Source organism: Mauremys reevesii, linkage group 9 (genome assembly GCF_016161935.1).
Source record: "Mauremys reevesii isolate NIE-2019 linkage group 9, ASM1616193v1, whole genome shotgun sequence".
NCBI classification, from domain to species: Eukaryota; Metazoa; Chordata; order Testudines; family Geoemydidae; genus Mauremys; species Mauremys reevesii.
Genome location: NC_052631.1, coordinates 5,752,066 through 5,776,215, shown reverse-complemented (window position 1 = coordinate 5,776,215; position 24,150 = coordinate 5,752,066). Strand labels below are relative to the sequence as shown.

Genomic DNA, 24,150 nt, shown 5'->3' with positions numbered 1-24,150 from the left:
TAGATGATCATAATGGTCCCTTCTGACCTTAAAGTCTATGAGTCTATGAGTACTTACTGTACCTAGAATCTCGGACAGGGTTGTCCTCAGGGCAGCTAGCCTGTACTGCCATGTCATAGCTACACTGCTACTTTTAGTGCATCAGCTTGACCAAAACTAGCACACATGCATCTATCTAAAATGGAAATTACACCTCCAGCTACAGTGTAGAAATATCTTAAGGTCTTTTGAAAGTTAAGGCTTCTCCTTCGGCCTCGTCTTCACATGGAAAAAAATTGGAATACATTTTTTTTTTTTACAATGAATTCACTAGCATGTGGCAAATAACGTGATTAAATCCTCAAGACAAGGTGATTACAATTCTAACTCAGGGTAGCTGGTCAGTATAAATCAGGGGTCGGCAACCTTTCAGACGTGATGTGCCGAGTCTTCATTTATTCACTCTAATTTAAGGTTTCGCGTGCCAGTAATATATTTTAATGTTTTTTAGAAGGTCTCTTTCTATAAGTCTGTAATATATAACTAAACTATTGTTTTATGTAAAGTAAAAAGGGTTTTTAAAATGTTTAAGAAGCTTCATTTAAAATTAAATTAAAATACAGAGCCCCCTGGACAAGTGGCCAGGACCCAGGCAGCGTGAGTGCCACTGAAAATCAGCTCGTGTGCCACCTTCAGCACGCGTGCCATAGGTTGCCTACCCCTGGTATAAATCCTAGGCTTCTCCTAGTTTTTGTTGCATGATTTTTAAGGGGTTTTTTTATTTTCAAATAACCGGAAGAATATTTTTCATCAGACTAACCTAGGATCAAAACAGAAGAGAACCAGTGGTCTAAAATACAGACAAGTGGGCTAATCCTGCAGAGACTTAAGTGTGAGAGTAATTTACTCGTGCATAATCTTATCTGAGACTACTCATGCTTGAATCTTTGCAAGATTGGGTCCTCAGTGTGCAAACTAAAATACAGTCTGCATTTATAATTAAACATTTTAGTTAGAGACCTTGGTTTTCTTCTGCCAAATAACTGTTGAGGGGACTATGGTCTGAAAAGCTATAAAAACAAATGTATTTAAACTTGTAAAATTATTCCTTCAACTGAGAACATTTTTTAAAGTGTTCATGAGGCTGACATCTTGAACATCAAGTTTAAATCCCAAACAATTACATCTGAATTATGAAGCACTAACAATATGAAGGCTATCAATCTCACAGACAGGAAGCATACCCATACTACAATGTAGAAAGTAGTACCGGGACAACCAGTTTTAGTCAACTGAAGACCATGAGCTTGATCCTGCAAGATGCTAAGCACACTGGCTCCAACCCAGCAAAACACTTCAGCATATACCTAACTTTAAGTATGTCAATAGGCCTAATGAAGTTAAAGGGACTACTCATGTGCTAAAGTTAAGCATGTGCTTAGGAGCTGTGCTGGACTAGGTCAGAGTGTTCAGTACTTTGAAGGATCAAGCCCCACATTGCCAATTAGCCAGAAGCGTGTTAGTCACATCTAGCTTGCATTAAACAGATATGACTTCAGAGATGGAGACTAGGGATACATCTACATTGCAATAAAAAAGGAAACTCGACACTGATTCACAGAGCCTGGGTCAATTCACCTGGGCTCACTGGCTCAGGCTAAAAACTACAGGGTAGACGTTCAGGCATGGGCTGGAGCCCAGGCTCTGAGACCCACGCCCTTGCAAAGTTTCAGACCCAGGCTCCATCCCAAGCCCAAATGTCTACACCGCTAGTTTTAGCCCCAAAGCCCAAGTAAGCTGAACTGAGCCAACTGTGGCTGTGCTTAGGATCTTTATTGCAGTGTACATGTATCCTAGAGATCCTAGTCCATTATTCGCTGAGTACTTTAGTATCGACAAAGGACAGTTGTTACCTAGAGAACATATAATGCCCCAGTTTGATTCATGCTCTATATTAGAAAGATGAGAGCCTTATTATGGAACTCTCTGGGCAGCATTTGGCAGACAGTCCACAGCACAACCAGCCCTGGGGTGGGACTTTCTTTTTCTTTTCTTTTCTTTTCTTTAAGTCGAATATATTCATTTTTAAACTTACCCACCAGCTTACTGAACTTCAGAAAATTAGGAATTTGATCATCTCTTTAGATGCTTCAAATTCATTATTGTTTTTTTCAGAACTGCCAGTGCTGCTGCTTTGACTTCCCATTCTCAGATCCAGACCCCTTTGTCCACGGCATTGCCCTGGCCTAAGTCTTATGCTTGTGGAGACATCCATGCCTGAATCCTGGAAGTCAGTCCAGTGGGAACATCTAGCTTTTAGGTTTACCCTTCTGCTTTGGACTCCTTTCAGTGATGGAAGGACAGATTTCTAACCACACTATGACACATTAAGATGTGTGTTCTTGTGCGATAACAATACACCCAACAAACTGATGCACTCTGCCTTTGATTTACAATTATATAACCACCCAGAGACCTCAGAATTTTGTATTCCACCACAACACTTTCCCAACCCATAAAATGACTCATTAAAAATATCATGTTGCCTCTATATAAATCCATGATACGCCCACATCTTGAATACTGTCTGCAGATGTGGTCGCCCCATCTCAAAAAAGATATATTGGAACTGGAAAAGGTTCAGAAAATGGCAACAAAAATGATTAGGGGTACAGAACGGCTTCTGTATGAGGAGAGATTAATAAGACTGGGACTTTTCAGCTTGGAAAAGAGATGGCTAAGGGGAGATATGATTGAGGCCTATAAAATCATGACTGGTGTAGAGAAAGTAGATAAGGAAGTGTTGTTTACTACTTCTCATAACACAAGAACTAGGGGGTCACCAAATGAAATTAGTAAGCAGCAAGTTTAAAACAAATAAAAGGAAGTATTTCTTCACACAACCCCCAGTCAACTTGTGGAACTCCTTGCCAGAGGATGTTGTAAAGGCCAAGACCATAAGAGGGTTCAAAAAAGAACTAGATAAATTCATGGAGGATAGGTCCATCAATGGTGTCCCTAGCCTCTGTTTGCCAGAAGCTGGGAATGAGCGACAGAGGATGGATCACTTGCTGATTCCCTGTTCTGTTCATTCCCTCTGGGGCACCTGGCACTGGCCACTGTTGGAAGACAGGATACTGGGCTAGATGGACCCTTGGTCTGACCCAGTAGGGCCATTCTGATGTTCTTATGTCCAAAATGAGAGCAACGCTCAATGAGCAGGGAACAAAATAGAGCAAACAAAGGAAATCCTTTTTTAAGAATGTACTCCAAGGTATACAGCCTTATTTCTTTTGTACAACAGAGAACTGTCGCCTACAGCATTAAGACTCAATCCTGCTCTTTGACACTTGAGTTCATTCATGCATGCTGTGTGGAGTAACTTATTTGACAAAAAACACAGGGCACTGCAGTGTATTTGAGGGCAGGACTGAGCCCTTTGTTACAAAGGAGAGGTCAGAGAGAGCTTTATAAGTGGGGGAGACAGTTACTGATGGCTTGTCTACATTTTGAGTTACTGCATCCCAGTGAGGATGGAAATTCTAGTCCGCATCAGTGTGTCACACATTAACTGGTGCATGTGGACCTTGCTGGTGCAAACTATCAGCTCCCTAGTACCCAGGACTACATTAACACCCACTTGCATGCCACACCACCAGCAGGTTCCACACGGGCGCAGACTAGATGAGGACTAGAACTGACACCCCAGAGGTGTGCACTAACACACCATGTAGAAAAGCCCCTAGAGTAGCTGGAGAGGCCATATTTTGGTCTCTTTGACTGGTTTAAAGTAAACAGTGAAGTGACCTTCCAACACACACCCAGCACAGATGTTATAGGCTCAGATTCTGATGGCTGATTCTGCCCTATGTCACTTGGGACACAGTGCCTCTAGCTTTATTCCAAAGCTGATGTGAAAAGCTGAAACTACTTAAGGACAGACAAAACATCTAGTTGCATAATAACCAGTTATCTGGAAATTTTAAAGGAAAGAGTGATAGGCTACCTCGGCAGCCTTGTGAGTAATCTGCACTGCCTGCTGGAGATCTGGATTTGATTTCTAGTCCTAGTCTCTTCTACTTTCTGGGTCAGCAAAGATTGGGAGTGCTGCAGCATATCATAGAGATGGACAAGGAAGAAGTCCCAGACTTTGTGAAATGCCGAGTTATTTCAGCTTTCTCTAAGGAAGTGGGCTGGGCAGGTTTTCCTTTTTTGACATTACTATTCTTGTTTGAGTTTCTAACTAGTCATTGTTCACACAACTAGAATGGTTCTGGGAGGCACACTGTATAAATTGGAAACAAACAAAAACTATCGTTCAGAAGGATGAAAGGACTTAGGCTATGGCTACATTTAGCGCTGCACAACACTGCCGCGGGAGCGCTCCCACGGCAGCGTTTTGAAGCGCGAGTGTGGTCGGAGCACCAGCGCTGGGAGAGAGCTCTCCCAGTGCTGTCCGTACTCCACCTCCCTGTGGGGAATAACGTACAGCGCTGGGAGCCGTTCTCCCAGCGCTGGGGCTCTGATCACACTGGTGCTTTGCAGTGCCGCAACTTGCAGCACTGGAGGGGGTGTTTTTTCACACCCTGCTGCAGCACTGCAAATCTGCAAGTGTAGCCAAGACCTGAGTCAGAGGAGCTGCTTACAATGTGGTTAAGATTTGCAGGGCAGACTATAGTTAATCCTGTCCCCAAATCTTGGCTAACGGCTCGGTTGGTAACATGATTAGATCCCACCCACACTACAAATTTTAATCCTCTTGTAAATCAGGCCAGGTGACAACTGTGTTGTAACTGTCTCTCTTATAGCTGTGGTCATAGTCACAGCTCAGGGACTAGAGAGCGAGGAGTAGAAACAGGAGGAAAGTAATGGGATCCACCAGAGATGCAGTGTTTTCACTGTGGAAAACCTTCAGTAAAACTGAACAGAATATCATACACCAAATAAAAAATATTGTAACAAACCAAAACATCTGTACAGTAACCTCCCAAGTGCCCATATTGCCCTCAGGCATCGTGGTGTCAGAACCAGGGCCTAAATCATCTAAAGAAGGGACAGAGAAAGGAATCTTTTGCCTTTCAGACTGGATCTATGCTAGTCTTGTATGGCAAGTTACCTACGGTTACACTGCTGTTCGTGGATCTGTGCCAATAGCAGTAACAGGGGAGTACGAATGTAGAGAAGACCCCCGCCTTTTATCACTGTCATCTAATCCAGCTCACAGTAAGTCCACAATAACAAGATAGTAAATATTTGCCTGTTCACATTAGCACACCCCACTGTTGCTACCACTAAATGAGCTGCACCAGTGAAACTATAATAGTGGAAGTTTTTTTTTTGAAAAAGGCTAATGGAGGCATAAAGTTTTATATTGCAAGTCAGAGAAAGCAATCCTGACCACTATGGTACACTGAAGCAAAGGAGATCTAATTGAGCATGGTGATCTGTGAGGCGTACTCCATTCTCCTAAACAAGAACATAAAAAAGGGTATGGAACATGTAAACAATCCTCTCCTCTTTGTACAACCAACTAGTCTATATATTGTCATTATAAAGATCAGCTGGAATGGCAAATGAAACAGATCAGCAAGAATTCTTGCTTCTTTTTGTTGTTCCTTTTACATATCAAAAACTATCACTATACAATGAGGAAGACTTGGTGCTGTCATGGCGAAAAAAATGGGAAAAGTTATCACGTTAGTTTATGAAAGACAAAGTAATAGCACACAATATTTTAATTAATATTAAAGTTGTTTGTCACAAGAAACGAGAACATTCAACTACATAAAACACATGTACAGTTAAAGTTTAAAGCCATTCAATAATATTTACTCTATAATTAAATACCTCATACCTCACACTTCAGTGTATTAGATATTTGGAGCACAAACATTTCAATGGGAGGTACATGCCTAACCTGCTTTTATAAATTCCACTAGGCGCCTCTCTGCATCTTTAGGTACCTAAACACCTTTGCAAATCTAGCCCTGACTCAGCATAGAGAGGGACAGAATGGGAAAACAGCACTGTAGCTCCAGTGCAGCCATCTGATAGGGTATGACTGAGAGAATGAGTTGAGAAAGAACCATCAGGCCTTCTGGGGAGTCCATCGACAGGAGCTAAGGTATTTACCCACAGGACCTGGATGCAGGCCTACAATGGAACTAAATGAGACAAAGTATGTCTGTAGATTCTTAGCAGCAATGTGGTTCACCATATATTATAAGATAAAGATGCCTCAGAAACCTATATATGAGGCTGTAATTCCATTTTGTGGAACAGACAATATAACCATGGTCATCAGAAGCCCAAGATGTAAAATCATAACCTTATGTAAGCTTGGTGTACATTACTCCTGACATTTTTCATGTAGAGTCATAATCTTATGTCCCTGGTGCAATATATGTAGGCTTGGCAGAATCTGATTTTTTAGAAGAATTCAATGGATAATTTTGATATACATTTTTAAGCATTTTTAATTTTTTAAATCATTTTAATTACATAATTGTCTGACCCACCCCATAAATGTAATGACAATAGCCACTGAGATTCAAAAGTTAAAGCTTTATAACCAGTAAAACACAAACTGTCAACATCACATGGCAAAATATACAAAGTAAATATCCTTACATTGAACTCTACTAAGTTCTCAAGCAGCATTTTTCTTATTTTGTCCATCCGTATATTTCTGTCATTGATGGAAATATTTTTCATTGGTGTGTATGTATGGCAAAATCGACATTTACCAATAAACATCTAATCCTTCCAAGCCTAAATATACAGCTTAACGAGTATTCCATTTTAAGATGGCTACAGAGATAAGAGCAAATATCAGTATTGATTGTACTTACAGTTCCAGGCCTCGTGAAGTCAATACTATGAGCTATACTTTGTCTCATCTGATTGCTAAACAAACGAACACAGACACTTTGAAGATATTCTGGCGTGATCTAAAATAAAGAAACAAACCAAGCACATGGAATTACATAACATTTCCATTTGACTTCAGCCAGGTACTTGTACAGGAAGTCAATGTGTCCCAAACCATCAGTGGGTCACAGGAAAGTTCTAGATTGGTCTTGGGCACGGTGTGGAAGTGATACCCTGCAGGAGGAGGAGAGGGTGGGAAGGGGGAACAAGCCGGGCCCGTAATCACCCTGCAGCAGTGGCTTCTCTCCCACGGGGCTGGGCCCAGTTCTGGGTTTTGTGACCTGGCACATGGAGTCGCAGCCCACTCAGGTTTGTCCCAGCCACCCTCCCCACCCACCCCCGTCATGAAGGGGGATGGACAGGACAAACTTAAGTGATGCTGCGACCCTCTGCACCAGATTGCAGCACCACTCACTCAAACTTGGACCCGCTGCCCCTCCACGATGGCAAACCTGAATAGCACCGTGACGCTGGGCACCAGGTCACAATGCCCGGAGCGGGGAGCTGCGCCAAGCTACATGGGATTGGAGCTGTCTCTGAAAGGTGAGTGCAGGGTGAATTCGCTCTCCACCACCCTACCCTGGGGCTTCCACTCTGCACTAGGCTGGGATTAGGGCTGCAGTACCAAGGTGGTTGGTGTGGGTGGCTGGTGCCTCCTTGGTGGAGCGCCAAGGAGCAGGAGGTGGGAAAGGATGCTGGCCTATGAATTTGGGGCCTCCTGACTAATCTGGATTTGGAGGGGGCAGGGGGTCACCCAAAAAAAAATGGAGTTGGTGGGTCACCTTAGTAAAATGTTCCTGGGAACCACTGCAGTAAGTAGTTTTACAAGGAGGTGCCAGAAATGAAAATTCATCACACTAAAGTCGATGTACAAGTTTTCTTTTGTTAAAAGGGAAGTTAAACCAAGAATAAATACTAAGCGGCAATATTGCTGAGAATTATGAGGCAACACCTCACCATAAACCTGCCTAAACAAATGGCAGAGCTCAAAGCATACAGAGACAGCTATCCAGGAGAGAGAGTAAGCGCATGTCACATATGTATACATTTTGTCCGTCATTTCATACAATTCTCATGTTGTTTACAGTGGGCTTTAGGGTTTTGGGAAAATAAAATCACAGCAGACCTGCCTCCCAGGGAAATGGCCATATGCTTCCTGGATATCGGGGGATTTGAGGGTTGGGATGTTCACACTTCATTCCCCCTTGCTGAGTATAGGGGCTCCTGGACGGGGATCTACCTGCCTCAAAGCAGCTGAAAGCTCTTCAGTAGCTGAGAAGCCTGCTCTTTCCTCTCCAGGGAACCCCAATTCGTAAGAGCTCTCGGACACCCTAACAGCAGCAGTAGCCAGGTTCCCAAGGTCCTCAAAGTGTAAAACAACATTATTTTAAATAGTCCAGTTTGGGGCCATAACTGTTTTTTTACAAAGTGATGTGCAGGGACACACTAACACTTTCAAACAGAACTAATATACTTCCAACATGATTCTATTCAGAGTTCAAAGCCATCTGGAAGTCAGAGCCAGGGTAGAAACATTGATCCACAACTCAAGAGCGCCACCAGCTGGACATATTTGGGAAGAATCAGATGATGCACTGTACTTAGCTCTGAGTGCAACGGAAAAGAAAAGTCAAAATAACAGCCCCTTAGCCTGGTGCTCTTGACACAGCTCCATGTAAGAACAACAGGGAATCTCACCTAGGACAGCACCGCACCAAGGTATGGAATGGGAGCAGCGAATGACTGGACATTTACTCCCAACTATTTTCAAAGCTAGTGTGAGCAGGCACCTTTCCCATCCTGTTCTAAAGCAAAGTCCACACACTGTGGCAGATTATTCCTTGCACGGTGCCACTTTAACACTGCTTCATCAGCAGAAATCAACCCTAAACTCACTGGCAGGGCCAGATTAACTCTCCTGTGGGCCCAGGGCTATTAGATTTTGTGGGGCCCCTGTATAGAAGTCTTTTTCCTAATTTAAAACAAAGCGATCACAATTATGGCATTGAGGCTATTAACGCTATACTAAACTTGCCTTTTAATGAACAGAAAGCCGTTCTGTGGTTACATTTCAAGTTTAAAACATGTAGAATATAGTTAAATCACAATAGCCGACTTCTTACTTTAGAACAGCTGTTAGATTCGTTTCTTTCTGGGAAGGAGTTTGGGTGCAGGAGGGGGCTCCAGGCTGGGGCAGAGTGTTGGGGTGCAGGAGTGGGTGAAGGGTGTGGGCCCTGGTGCGGGAGTTGGGGTGCAGGAGGGAGCTCCAGGCTGGGGCAGAGTGTTGGGGTGCAGGAGTGGGTGAAGGGTGTGGGCCCTGGGAGGGAGTTTGGGTGCAGGAGGGGATTCTGACCTGGTGCGGGAGTTGGGGTGCAGGAGGGGGTGTGAGGTGTAGGCTCCAGCCAGAAGGCGCTTACCACAGGTGGCTCCCAGCCGGTGGCACAACAGGGTTCAGGCAGGCTGCCTGCCTGCCAGCCGTAGCCCCACGCCGCTCCCAGAAGCGGACAGCTGCTGGCACATCTCTGCGCGCCCCTGGGGGAGGGGGACAGCATGTCTCCGTGTTCTGCCTGTGCCCGCAAGCATCATCCTCGCAGCTCCCACTGGCCAGTTCCTGGCCAATAGGCGCTGCGGGGAAGGTACTGGGGGCAGGGGCAGCACGCAGAGCTGCCTTGCCCCCTTCCCCAGGGGCTGCAGAGACATGCCAGCAGCCGGTCGCTACCGGGAGCGACATGGGACCATGGCATGCAGGCAGCCTGGCTGACTCTGCTGCGCTGCTGGACTTTTAGCAGCCTGGACATCACGATCGACTGGCAGAGGCTCCAGGATTGACCAGTTGATCGCAATTGACGGGTTGGTGACCACTGAATTGTATATAATTATGGATTTATTTTTGCGGAGTCCCCCTTAGCCTGATACCCTGGGCTGCAGACCCTAAAGCCCCTGCATTAATCTAGCCCTGGTCACCAGCCACAAGACGTTCACCCTAGTGTAGGGAGATCCTTCAGCGGCACAGAGCCAGTGTAGCGACCCCAACCTCCACTTTCCACTACCTCAACAGCCCCTGGAAGCTACTGGTAGCCAGCATAATTACAAAAAGCCTTCAGGCTGTTCCAAGTTACACTGGAAGGCTAGACCAGCACAGAGTCAGGCCTTGTCTGTACTACAAACTACTAAGTTTGGTGGCTGTATGTCGACCTCAGTAATTACTACAGTGGTTCACGTCCACATTATGCCGTGGTGTGCATCCTCACCAGGAGCACTTCTACCAGCTTAACTGTGTAGGGTACTGTGGGGCTCTGCCAGCCGTGAGCCCCGCGTGGGGCTGACAGCCAACAGGCGACGTAAGTAACGCAGTGTCTAAACAGACACTGCCTCACCCTAACTGAATCGACCTAAGTCCTACGCCTCTCACGGAGGTGGAGTTATTAGGTCAGTGTAGCGGGTGACTTACATCAGCGGGAGCAACACTGTAGCGCAGACGCTTACAGAGGGTGGAGGTAAGCTGCCTTGCATCGACCTAACTTTGTAGCAGAGGTCAGGCCTCAGCCCCGGCTCAGGGGCAGAGAAGGACTTTCAAGGACATCTCTGCAATGCCTCCACCCAAAGTTGGGCTGTGCATTCCTGAGTCACAGAGAGGGATCTGAGCCTCTTTGCACAGAGTGGACTCCTCTTCTTCATGGGAACTTTTCTTTACTAACTAAGTTAACATAACACAAAGCTCAGCTTGGAGGATGGAGGGCACACATGGCTTTAAGTCATCCTTGCACCACCCAGATCCTGGGTTAGCCAGGAGACTGGTATAAATTAGAGATGCCCAGTGGGTGGCTCTAATTTAAAGCAGCCTCCCAAGGGCTGTCATGTGCTGTGCCATAGTCCATAATGTCCATAGCACTGTGCGCTATGGAGATTCCCCTTTCCTACACCTATGCCAGAGCCCAGGAGGGGAGCAGCATAGAAACAATTATGCTTGCCCTATACTGTTCCCCAGCTGGGGTAATTCTATTCCAGCCCTTTGTGGCACCTTTACCCCACCAGGGCAGCATGGAGGGACAAGGGAGAATCTCTCCCCAAGATTTCCGTTTGTCTATTAAATGCATGCTGTACTGACAGACAGAGCTGTCCCTACCCATACGCAAAGTATGCACCAAATTTCCTGATGCCCTACGCAGCTGCGTGCTGCACCAGCCCGTGCTTCGCCACTTCCCCATGGCTCCCACCCCTGCTCTGCCACGGCCCCACCCCACTCCACCCCTTCCCCAAAGTCCACGCCCCATCTCCACCTCACCTCTTCCCGCCCCTGCTCCACCCCCACTCCCCTGAGGACTGCAGCAGGGGTCGGGCCTGCACTCACCGGCAGTAAGTAGAGCGAACCAGTCCCAGCCTGCTCTGTGCCGCCGGCTCCCAGCTGCGCCGCCGGCAAGTGCTGGGACCGGTTCCCCCCGCTCCCCAAGGCTGGGAGCCAGGGGAGCAGATCGGAGTGGTCTGGGGCCGGGTCACTCCACTTCCCGCTGCCCCATGAGTGCAGGGTTGGGCCTGGCTGCCCTGCATTCACCAGGCACAGGAAGTGAAGTGACCCGGCCCCGGCCCACTCCACTCCATCTGGGGCCCCACAGAGCTCCCCTGCAGTGGCACCAAAATGCCTAGGGACAGCCCTGCTTACAGAAACCCTGAGCTACCATAAATCTTAACTTGCACTTCAGACGGATTCTACTTCCATTTCCTAAAGCAGAAGCATGTACACGCTTGGGGCTCATCTTACCATCTTGCCATTGACTGTGGCCTCGAGGGAATCCACCAGCTCAGCAGTGACCCCGATGAGATTGTGATAGTCTACCTGGATTTTATTAAACCGTTTAAGGTAGGTCATGCTCCTGCGCTCAGCCTCCACTAGCTGCTGATGAAGCTGCTGCAACATTTCTATGAAGAGGTTAAAAAAGAAAACAACTTATTCTTCTGATTAAAAAAAGGCAGAAACACAGTTTTATTGCTTTGCAGGACAACAACTTTGCCTGCTGCCATAGAATTATTTTAGTCCCAAGATCACAGACACCGACGTCCTCTCTACCCAGGGGGTGCTCTGCCCCCACCCCTTTCCCCAGACCTCACCCCGCTTCTTCCTGCCCCGTTCCACCTCTTCCCCACCTCTTTCTGCCCCCTCCCCCAAGCGCCTCTCGTCCCCACTCCTCTCCCTCCCTCCCAGCCCCTCCTGCACCTGAGGGAACAGCTGATCGCAGTGGGTGGGTGGCGTTGGGAGGGAGGGGGAGGTGTTGATCAGCGGGGCATAGGTGATCAAGAGAACTGGGGGGGAAGGGAGGGGGAAGCTTGGCTGCCAGTGGGTGCTAAGCACCTGCTTATTTTTTTCGGTGGGTGCTCCAGCTGTTTCCCCCCATCCACAAGGCTTGTTACCCTGTCAAAGAAAGCTATCAGGTTGGTTTGACACAATTTGTTCTTGACAAATCCATGCTGACTGTTACTTATCACCTTATTATCTTCTAGATGTTTACAAATTGATTGTTTAATTATTTGCTCCATTATCTTTCTGGGTACAGAAGTTAAGCTGACTCATCTATAATTCCCCGGGTTGTCCTTATTTCCCTTTTTATAGATGGGCACCATATTTGCCCTTTTCCAGTCATCTGGAATCTCTGTTTGGATTGTTTTGTAATTTGCATCTGCGTGCTGAGCTCTCCAACCCCATGGCACAGTGAAGAGACTTCCAGCTGGCTTCAACTACCATGGTCCCATTGCATCCAGCCAGCATCTGGTCCATGCAGCCAGGGTTCAAGAATTCAGAGCAGAGGCAGACTCAAAATACAGTTCAGTCCAAAAGGATGTGACCCTTTGTTACCTCGAGCTTAGACTACAATGTGTAATTCAAGTTACTTGAAACTACAAGAGGTAAAACATTTTCTAACAGAAGGGTCATTTTGAAGTTGGAGCTGTTACTTCAAACACAAAGCAGCAAGAGGTGAAGGAGGACCCTTAATCGTTAATTCATGGAGAGCCATGGTGCTTTGGCAGTCACATGAATTAGACTAAGCATTTCCTGTAGTAAAATTTGTGATGGCTGTTTTTGTAAATGCAGCTGTGCAATGCTTTTTTTCTTGCTAAATCACCGTCCATTTTAGACTTAAAGAAAAAATTAATTATACAATTAATTATATAATTTAAAAAGCCCTCTCAAGATATCTAGCCATCCTTCTACATTACAACATTCATGGGATTTTACAAATTCCCCAAGAATTCCCTACATCTTCTGCCTTAGAAACGCCTGGGAGGGCAATTTCACCATCTACTTTGGCAGATAATTCCTCTAACGGACTTGGCAGTTAGAAGAATTCGGAATTACAGTAGAACCTCAGAGCTATGAGCACCTCAGGACGGAGGTTGTTCATAACTCTAAAATGTTTGTAACGCTGAACAAAATGTTATGGTTGTTCTTTCAAAAGTTTACAACTAAACACTGACTTAGTAAAGTTTCATAGCGGTATTATGCAGAAGAAAAATGCTGCTTTTAACCATCTTAATTAAAATGAAACAAGCACAGAAAGAGTTTCCTTACATTGTCAAATCTTTTCTTAAACTTTTTTTTTTTTTTAGTAGTTTACATTTAACACAGTGCTGTACTGTATTTGTATTGGGGGGGGGGTCTCTGCTGATGCTTGATTACATATTTCCGGTTCCAAATGAGCTGTGTGGTTGACCAGTCAGTTCGTAACTCTGGTGTTCATAACTCTGAGGTTCTACTGTATACTGTACCCATACTGACATCTGAAAACAATTCCACTTTTTCTTTTATTTACACTCCTTCTACTACAAAAGGGATAAGGCGGCACATTAATGGGTTACATTTCTGTTACATTTTGTTCTTTCACATCCAATTGCTTTTAGGGTAAAAAGAACACCAATACAAACTAAACAACAATGTTATTTTAAGTTTTAGTTATCAAGCCTAATCCAAAGCTCCCTGCTCTCAAGGAACAGCAGCAATCTGGATCACATTATTGACTACCAATAATAGCATAAACATACAAACAGAAGGTGGGAATTTGAAGTTGCATGGCATAGTGGACAGGGCCACGAGCCAACAAAAGCTATAAAGCAGTGGCGGACAACCTGCGGCCCATCAGCGTAATCCGCTGGGGGGCCGCAAGACAGTTTGTTTACGTCGACCGTCCGCAGGCACGGCCGCCCGCTGCTCGCCGTTCCCGGCCAATGGGAGCTGCGGGAAACGGCGGACAGCACATTCCTGTGGCCCACTCCGCTTCCCGCAGCTCCCATTGGCCGGGAACAGCGAGCCACAGCCACTGGGAGCTGCGGGCGGCCGTGCCTGCGGACGGTCAATGTAAACATTGTCTCACGGCCCGCCAGCGGATTACCCTGACGGGCCACAGTTTGCCCAGCACTGCTATAAAGGGAAGCAGGGGAACTCTGCAATTATTGCTGATGTTTTTATTTGCTAGAACATTATGTTTTAAAGTAGCTAGACACTCAGCCATCTTTGCTCCTATGGCATGAAGATGGCATCTTACTTATCTGTAAAACAAGACTGAATACTTACTGTGGAACTAGCAGGGATCAACTTTACTACAGAACATTAAACAGAACTAGGACTTCTTTTATCAGACATCAAAGTTTTATGGAGTGGCAGCAATGCATTCAATCCCTCTCACTATGAAACAATGCAGCTTTAAATGAATGCATGGGAAAAAGCACAAATAAGTGCTTAAGATACAAGACCAGGAGTCAGAAGAACTATAACCTATTCCCTGCTTGATAAGAGATTTGTTCTGTGATACTGAGTAAATAACTTTGCCTCCTTTTGCCTCAGTTTCCCACTCTATAAAATGGGGATAATACCACCCTCCCTCACAGGGGTGTTGTGAAAGTGAATTGTTGTTTCTAAAGTGCTTTGAGATCCTCATTCGGAGGGTGGTACATGCCTACACTACATATCCCAAGCACAAATTCTTAGGAAGTTCAGAACACTACACAGTTACTGTGACACCTGATCTATGTACCTTCCAAGCCATCTTTTGAAATGGACAAAATTACAGTTCCTGACAACACGGTAAGCAAACTTATGGAGGGAATCTAATTCCACAATTGCCTAAACTATAAACTATTCATAGAATCACAAAAATGTAGGGCTGGACGGGCCATCGAGAAGCCATCAAGTCCAGACCCCATGTGTTGAGGCAGGACCAAAAAAACCTAGACCATCCCTGACAGATGTGTTTGTCCACCCTGTTCTTAACCTCCAACAATGGAGATTCCTATTCAACGAGGGATGTTCACACAGAGGAATCTTTGCAACATATTAGTCATGAAACATATATCCACTCATTGTTCATTTGCTTTTCGTAAGTTTGATGGGGAACATTTTCAGTGATGAGAATAACTCTTGCAACTATGGTCGGCAGGAAGAACTACACACCCAAATGCCTGTACATCCCACGGAATGTATTTGAGCATCTCAGCATTTAAGAATTCTTTCCACACATGCAGACCACATGATGCTACAGAAATTGTATTGTATACACTTTGCACTGTGCTGCTTTGTACTATCAATAGATCTCATTTTTTAGCAATTAACCATTGTTATCTGCTGAAAGGTTTACTAGCTTTCAAACTAGGAACTTGGACATCTTGGTAGCCTTCCAAGTTCAGTTGCTTTTGTTTTTCATCTTTCAAACTAAATCTCCATTTCAGAAGGCCCCACATAGTCTTCACATTACAGAATAAAAAACAATACATCACCAGAAAAATCTGTGCTGTGAGGTTATAAAAATGGATTCATAGGTGTGAACTTTGCCACCAGGAAATACAAAAGAAAGCTGCTGGTCAGCCTCCAAAGACTCTATTTCCTCAATTTTATTTTAAGCACCCAGGATACAAGCAAAGCCTGCGGGCCATAGATGCTGACTTTTAGTTTTCCCGGGGGGTGCCCTACCCCCATGCCACCTCTTCCCCAAAGGCCCCACCCTTGCTCTGACTCTTCCTCACCCCACTCCACTCCCCAATGCCCCACCCTTGCTCTGCCTCTTTCTGTTCCCACTCTACGCCCTCCCGGAGGCTCCCGCCCATTCACTGCTCTCCACCCTCCCTGAACCGCCCATCGGCTCTTTGGAGGTGTCACCGAACAGCTGTTTGGCGGCACTCCCGATTAGCTGATCAGTGGTGCTGCCGAACAGCTGTGTCTGGTGAGTGCAGAGCACCCACTGGTTTTTTTCCGTCGGTGCTCCAGCCCTGGAGCACCCACAAAGTCGGTGTCTATGCCTGGGGCTTTGCTTGCACAGCACCAATATTTTGTAATTCTTCAGATCTACCTAATCAAACAAAAAACCTACAGGGGAAGCTGTAAGGTAAGCAGGCCACCCAGACAGCTTTTAAAATCATACAGGTAAAAACAGTCTTGTGGCAAACAGGTGAGGAGCCAGAGCATCGCAGGTTAATCAGGAAAGGTAAACACTCTAAACTCTCCAGTACATCCTCCAGAGCATTTGCACCTCCTTGTCTAACCTCAAAGTGCTTCAGCATGTCAGAGACTAATGACAGGCAACGATTTACAAAAGCCTGTGTTGAGAACTCTTTGCCATGCTACATTTCATTCATGTGTTCCTTATTAATTTTGTTTGCATTTCTACTTCATTGATAAAGCAAACATTCACTCATGTCTCCAACAGTGAGCCTGTACTATGGATCTCACTAGGAGTCTTACGCAGGAGATCTTGGAAGCATATCACAAAGCTCGCACCTCAGACCCAATTCCCTTCAGATGAGGCAGGCCTCAAACAATCTTTTTTAAAGTCTAAACTGACCTAAATTCTAAGGAATAAAACAGAGCTACATATTAAAGCCTGAAACTGCCATTGAAGCTACATGGGCAGACCCATGCAGGCTCATAGCCGAAGTCAGGAGAACAAATTAGTATTTCAGAAAGGAGTAATTTCTCTCAATAGTCTCACTTTTGGAAAAGTACAAGCTAGAACATTGCCTCTATTACTTAATAAAATCAAATGCAACACAGAACACAAAATAATGAAGCAAATGACTGAAATGTACAAGATTAGACAACAAACCTCATTTGTTTTAATAAACCAAATTAGCAGAGTACAAAAAAATAAATCCTCAGAGTAAAATAAACCAACATAACATAAGAGAACATAGGGAAAATGTTCTGAAGCAACTAAGTGATTTAGAAGCCTAAGTTTCATTTTCTGAAGTGACTTAAGCACTCAGGTACCTAAGTCCCACTGACATTGAGGGGAACAGGCTCCACTCCCTTCAGGTATGTCTACATTGCACCTGGGAGTGAGCCTCCCAACCCGCGTCCACAGACTTGTGCTAGCAGAGCTTACACTAATGTGCTAAAAATAGCTGTGTAGAGGCTACTTTTGTGACACACTGTCTCTCAAAACAGCACCCCAAAACCCCCATATTCACCGCTATTAGGATATGTTTTGTACAAAGCATGCCTTGTGAGGCATCATTTGGAAAGTTATAATCTGTTGAGCATCACTGTTCTGTCAAAATGTATGTATCATTCGGAGATTTTGCTACATGTTTCAGTAACAAACATGTTGAGAGTCTGGGAAACGCCCACTGACTAGCTCTTCAGTAGCACTATAGGAGTGACCAACACGCAGCCAGGTGTAAGAGTACCATCACCAGCCATTCACCAGCAGGGGAGCTGTAAACAAGAGATTTACAATTCACACAAAAAACAGTTGTTTGAGCATGTACACCATGGGGCGTCTAACCCCCAGGATACAGCAAGGATCTTTCCAGCACCTGGAGGAGAGTATACGGAAGGGACAATGACATCACCATGTCACCTCTCCTCCCCCTCCTACACTGAATGCAACAAGATCTTTTGGAAGACAAAAACATTTGAAGTGGGGGAGTGGTTCTAACTAGAAAAGCTTTTCCAGTTAGCACAGACTGCTGTAAGTTTTTGTGTAAGAGAAACCAGCTACTTCAAATTTGACTTAGGTTGACAAAGTTTAGGAATTAGACTGGGATTTTATCTTTTATTTAGGGCTGTCAAGTGATTAAAAAAATTAATCACACTGTTAAACAATAATAGAATACCATTTATTTCAATATTTTTGGATGTTTTCTACATTTTCAGATATATTGATTTCAATTACAACACAGAATAAAGTGTACAGTGCTCACTTTATATTTATTTTTATTACAAACATTTGCACTGTAAAAAAGAAACTTCAATTCACCACACTGAAGTACTGTAGTCCAATCTCTTTATCATGAAAGTTGAACTTACAAATGTAGAATTATGTAAAAAAGGATAAATGCACTTAACAATGTAAAACTTCAGAGCCTACAAGTCCACTCAGTTCTACTTCTTGTTCAGCCAGTCACTCAGACAACCAAGCATTCAGTGTTGGGGAAGGACAGGGGAGGGGGGAAGTAAGCAATGATTGTGCAGGAGGAGGGCCTGGGAGGACAGGAGGTGACAATGCGGAGCAGCAAGCAATAACTTGTGCAGGAGGAGGGTGAGGAAGGTGTCTTGCTGCTGATTCTGGAAGGGTGGTTTCTGGTACTGAGCTCACCTCTTTTTACTGAGTTAGTGGGCTCCCTTCTGCTGAGTGAGCCCTTGTTTGCAAGGGAGGACGGATTTTACCTCATCATACTGCAGGGGAGGAGAGGCTGGTGCAAGGAAGCTGAGCTGACCATGGGGGGCTTGAGCAGTGTCAAACACACATTTCTGAGGTGCAAGGCTGGGACTAGGGATATCTGAGCGTTGCCCTGTACGTAATTCAAGAGTGGCTGGGCATAGCACTCTGGTACATGTCCAGGGATGACCTGTGTGCTAGAGGCTGGGGTGAGTGAGCAGAGCGGCCGGTCACACAGCAAAGCAGGGCATAGGGCACACCAGACTGGAGAGTTAAGCGGGCACAACCATCTGACAGTCCAGACTGTACCCCGGGCATGTCATAGCTTTGACGCTGTAATTTGGGCTGGAACTCAGACTCTTAAGCCCACCTCCTCATTGAGAGGAGCTTGAGAGCCCAAACTCCAGCCTAAGCCGCAATGTCTACACAGTTATCTGTACAAACAATGAGGAGTCCTTGTGGCACCTTAGAGACTCAGGCCTTGGCTACACTGGCACTTTACAGCACGGCAACTTTCTCGCTCAGGGGAGTGAAAAACACCCACCCCTGAGCGCAGCAAGTTACAGCGCTGTAAAGCGCCAGTGTGAGCACGGCTCCCAGCGCTGTAAGCTAATCCCCACGGGGAGGTGGAGTACCTGCAGCGCTGAGAGAGCTCTCTCCCAGCGCTGGCGCCGTGACCACACTCACACTTCAAAACGCTGCTGCGGGAGCGCTCCCACGGCAGCGCTGTACAGCTGCAAGTGTAGCCATACCCTAGCAAATTTATTAGGGCATAAGCTTTCGTGGGCTAGCACCTGTGCACACTGGCGCAAACCCTGGTAAATCAAGTCTGTTAACCCAGGCTCACCCCCAGATGCAATGTAGACATACACTCGGGGACTTTTGAACATTTATAAAACAAAATATGACAAGAAAATTACTCCAAAATTAACACATTTTTATCAGGGTTAAACCAATTGGTTCAATATTAGGAATCTAAAGGGAAAAAAAACTTAATTCCCGTTCAAAATCATAAAACTCATTGTTTCTCTGCAAACCCCTGCAACTTCCAGAATAATTTACTAAGGTTTGAGAGCAGAGGATCTGTATATAGACACAGCTATAAACACATACTGGAGAGCAATTCTAGGAAAATTGTATCTAATCAGGATAGCAACATTTGCTTAAATATGCATCTTTTACCAAATCCTCCATATGTTCTGTTTTTAAATAAAAACGTTACTAAAAACAAGCTGGAAATACAAACTCTGCCATTAGGCCCTCTGGCAGACTGCCTATGGAAAGTCCCACTGACTTCAATGCAGTCCCTCCTATAAGAAGTTGTAGGATAGGGGCCTTAATTTTAAGGCATTTTCCCCCCAATTTCATTAGCATTCCTCTCACCCTAGGCCTATCCTCCTCTCACAGTTACAGCTGCTGGTAGTATAAAACTTCCCCAGCAAATCTGATCATTTACCTTTGCTGCACTGTCCATTCTCCTTCTGTTGTGAGAGAGAGAGCAGTTCAGGAAAACATATCTCCATTTAAGGGGTATTTAGGATAGGGACATAGACCAATGAACTGAATCAGTATGGCAAAACCTACCAAGTCCAGTGTCCATACTGCTTCTGGCATCACTGCCTAATGCTTCAGGGGAAAAAGAAAAAACCCACAAAGCACCTAGCCTGATGTGTAATGTTGCACAGAAACATGTAAGAGCCTCTTTTCTTATTCCTGCAGACATCATTTTATGCTCTGAAGCATGAGCTTTGATAACCCTAATCTTAGCATGCAGACACCGGGAAAAGGCTTGAAACTGCAGTTATGAAACAAAAACTGTATCAAATATTAATTGATGACATATGTTGTGCAACTGGTTTATAGAAAGAAATGTTTCCTACCAAAGAAACTCATAGGACTCAGTCATGAGTCAGCCTATGCACCCATGCGGAGGAAGAAGGAAGCATAAGATGCCCACCTACTCCGCTGTGTGGGCTTGCCACATGACGAGTCATAACATGGGAAGGAGAGCAGCCACCGCTGATCACAGCTTCCCATCCAGCCAAGCAGGCAGAGATTGAAGGGGCATCACCAGATCAGAAGGTGCATTAGCTCCATCCCCCGGCTACAAGGACCAGTGGAGCTACGTTGGCGCGTTGGGGGCAAGGAAGCTGTACTAGGAAAAGGGATGGTGCAACTCATATCCGCTGAAGCTAGGACTTATAGAGTCATAATCTGGTCCCTGTTTTGTTTCTGGGGCTACACAACTAGGTGCGGCCCCTTACAGAAGGCTGCGAGGTATCAGTCTAGCCCTGAGTGAGCTGTGCTGAGCAAAAACAGGGCCAGTAGTCTTGTCATACCTCTGTTACTATGCACATTGGGCCTCCCACTGTGGCTTAAATCACACTGTTAGAGAAAAGATGATGATTTTTTAAATAAAATAAAGCATGCAGCATAATTTGTTTAGTAAAATAATTATCTCTGGGACTCCTGAAAGCTCTGAAAAAATTCCACTGAAGTGAGCCTCTGAGAAAGACTGAGGATGTATTGGCTGCCCAGAGAGGGGTCATGTCAGGATTGTGCCTCAGACATGATATACTATCCACATTAGATTAAGTAATGGTGATCTGTTAAACAAGCAGGTCAGTAGGTACCAAATATTTAGACTGCTGTCCTAACATTTGGTATAACTTTTTTTAAAACGACTTTACTGAATGTGGTATGTCAACATTTCCTAGGGTAAGTAATACAACTTAGTAACATTACGGTGATTACACAGCAAACAAGCAGCATGCTGCTTCAATAAAATTACTATAAAAAGGCGCAGTCTAATTTAAAGATCTTTAAAAAGTGTTTTCAAAAGGATACGTATAAAGTGAGAAGCCTTGGGGCATGACTGGCTTTGAGAGTCAGAGACAGGAACTTCTCCAACCTCGTCTTTAACTCCAGCATCCAAGAATCCTTGAAAAGAAAAAAGAAAAAATTACAGCTGGAGTCATAGCAACTTCTAGCAGCAGGCAACACAGCCAGCACTGCAGTGACAAGTTGTGCCTCTAACGTTATGAAAGCCAGCCTGTTTGATGAGTGGCTCATACGCATGCAAGAAAATGACAAGTCATGACATGACAGCTTAACAATAACGCTGAACATAAGAGCGGCCATACTGGGTCAGACCAAAGGTCCAACAGAGGCTAGGGACACCGTCCCTGCCCATCCCGGCTAATAGCCATTGATGGACCTATCTTCCATGAATCTATCTAGCTCCCTTTCAAACCCCGTTATAGTATTGGCCTTCACAACACCCTCTGGCAAGGAGTTCCAGAGGTTGACAGTGCGTTGCGTGAAATAAATACTTTCTTGTGTTTGTTTTAACCTGCTATCTATTAATTTCATTTGGTGGCCCCTTGTTCTTGTATTATGAGAAGGAGTAAATAACACTTCCTTATTTACTTTCTCTATACCACTCATGATTTTATAGACCTCTATCATATCCCCCCTTAGTCGCCTCTTCTCCAAGCTGAAAAGTCCCAGTCTTAGTCATCTCTCCTCATACAGAAGCCGTTCAATACCCCTAGTCATTTTTGTTGCCCTTTTCTGAACCTTTTCCAATTCCAATATATCTTTTTTGAGATGGGGCGACCACATTTGCACGCAGTATTCAAGGTGTGGGCGTACCATGGATTTATACAGAGGTAATATGGTATTTTCTGTCTTATTATCTATCCCTTTCTTGATGATTCCCAACATTCTGTTTGCTTTTTTGACTGCCGCTGCACATTGAGTGGATGATTTCAGAGAACTATCCCCAGTGACTCCAAGATCTCTTTCTTGAGTGGTAACAGCTAATTTAGACCCCATCATTGTATATGTATAGTTAGGAATATGTTTTCCAATGTGCATTACTTTGCATTTATCAACATTAAATTTCACCTGCCATTCTGTTGCCCAGAATTTTGTGAGATCCTTTTGTAGCTCTTCGCAGTCTGCCTGGGACTTAACTATCTTGAGTGGTTTTGTATCATCTGCAAATTTTGCCACCTCACTGTTTACCCCTTTTTCCATATTGTTTATGAATATGTTAAATCGGACTGGGCCCAGTACAGATCCCTGGGGGACACCACTATTTACCTCTCTCCATTCTGAAAACTGACCATTTTTTCCTACAACTTTGTTTCCTATCTTTTAACCAGTTACCAATCCATGAGAGAACCTTCCCTCTTATCCCATGACTGCTTATTTTGCTTAAGAGCCTTTGGTGAGGGACCCTGTCAAAGGCTTTCTGAAAATCTAAATACATTATATCCACTGGATCCCCCTTATCCACATGCTTGTTGACCCCCTCAAAGAATTCTAGTAGATTGGTGAGCCATGATTTTCCTTTACAAAAACCATGTTGACACTTCCACAACAAATTATGTTAATCTATGTGTCTGACAATTTTGTTCTTTACAATAGTATCAACAATTTGCCTGGTACTGAAGTGAGGCTTACTGGCCTGTAGTTGCCAGGGTCACCTCTGGAGCCCTTTTCCAAAATTGGCGTCACATTAGCTATCCTCCAGTCATTTGGTACAGAAGCTGATTTAAATGGTAGGTTACAGACTACAGTTAGTAGTCCTGCAATTTCACATTTGAGTTCCTTCAGAACTCTTGGGTGAATACCATCAGGTCCTGGAGACTTATTACTGTTTAGTTTATCAATTTGTTCCAAAACCTCTTCTAATACCTCAATTTGGGACATTTCATTTACAATATTTTATTATTTATTCATATATAATATTTTATTTCAATTTTAAAACAGTTACCCCAAAACAGGCATACTGAATGTGCATGGAACACAAAGCATTAAGTTGCACAAATGCAAAAAATCAGGCAAAAAAATTAAAGGCGAATAAGAAAAGTTCATTTATTTGTAATGGAACATAATAATGAACCATTGCTAATTCTTCAGGTTTAATGAACGAAGCTATAGAAATCATTGTATTCATTTTTTTATAGCTGACTGAATCCGGAATTTAAGTTTATGTTTTGTCATTAGACTATCAAGGGTCATGGCCTTACATTAGTAAATCAGAATACAACAATTCTATAAGAGGTTTGGATTCCAAGAACTTGTAAGAAAACTGGACTAATCCATGAATCATCTGCTGTTTGGAATGCAGTTTTCTTTCTAACTATCTGACAGATAAATCTTCCCCTAAGCACCAGAAAAACACAGTGAATCAGAAAAAAAAGACAGCCTTTGTGTGGGACAGCCCAGCAAAGGCAGTACAGCAGGGGAGGCCTGCAAGCAGTGCTCAGGCAGCAGCTAGGGCTGGAGCAAGAAGGGCTGCTGGGCAGCTGCCAAGCAGCCCGGGAGCACCAGAAGCCTGCAGAGTCTGGGCGGGGCCGGGTGCGGGAGGGGAGAGGGAGACCCCCCACAGGGAGGGCCCAGGAGCCAGGAGCAGGCGGAGGGCCAGCCAGGGGCGCGCCGGCGGAGGGACAGGCCGGACCCGGGAGGCGCAGGGAGTGACAGACTGACAGAGGCGCTCCTGGTGACAGTGCGGGCGGGCGGCTGGTTGTACAGGGCGACAAAGCTGGCAAGCTGGGCCTCGTGCCGGGGGCGTGGAGTGGGGGGCTTCGGC

At 44.9% G+C, this 24,150-nt stretch overlaps 1 protein-coding gene across 7 annotated transcripts in view; it reads right to left on the bottom strand.

The window, feature by feature from the left end:
• ARMC9 (armadillo repeat containing 9) overlaps window positions 1-24,150 on the bottom strand; it is a 121,674-nt gene that overhangs the window by 83,216 nt on the left and 14,308 nt on the right. For 6 of the 7 annotated variants that reach the window (XR_005584694.1, XR_005584695.1, XM_039488650.1 and 3 more), the window contains exons 6-9: window positions 21,396-21,488; window positions 20,005-20,029; window positions 11,669-11,826; window positions 6,831-6,929 (exon numbers count right to left, since the gene is read on the bottom strand). Coding sequence is in view for 5 of the 7 variants with exons in the window: in XM_039488650.1 (XP_039344584.1) it covers window positions 6,831-6,929; window positions 11,669-11,826; window positions 20,005-20,029; window positions 21,396-21,488 (375 nt within the window). In the remaining 2 variants the exon portion in view is untranslated. The remainder of the gene's footprint in view (window positions 1-6,830; window positions 6,930-11,668; window positions 11,827-20,004; window positions 20,030-21,395; window positions 21,489-24,150) is intronic. The other variant, XM_039488653.1, reaches the window with a different exon arrangement.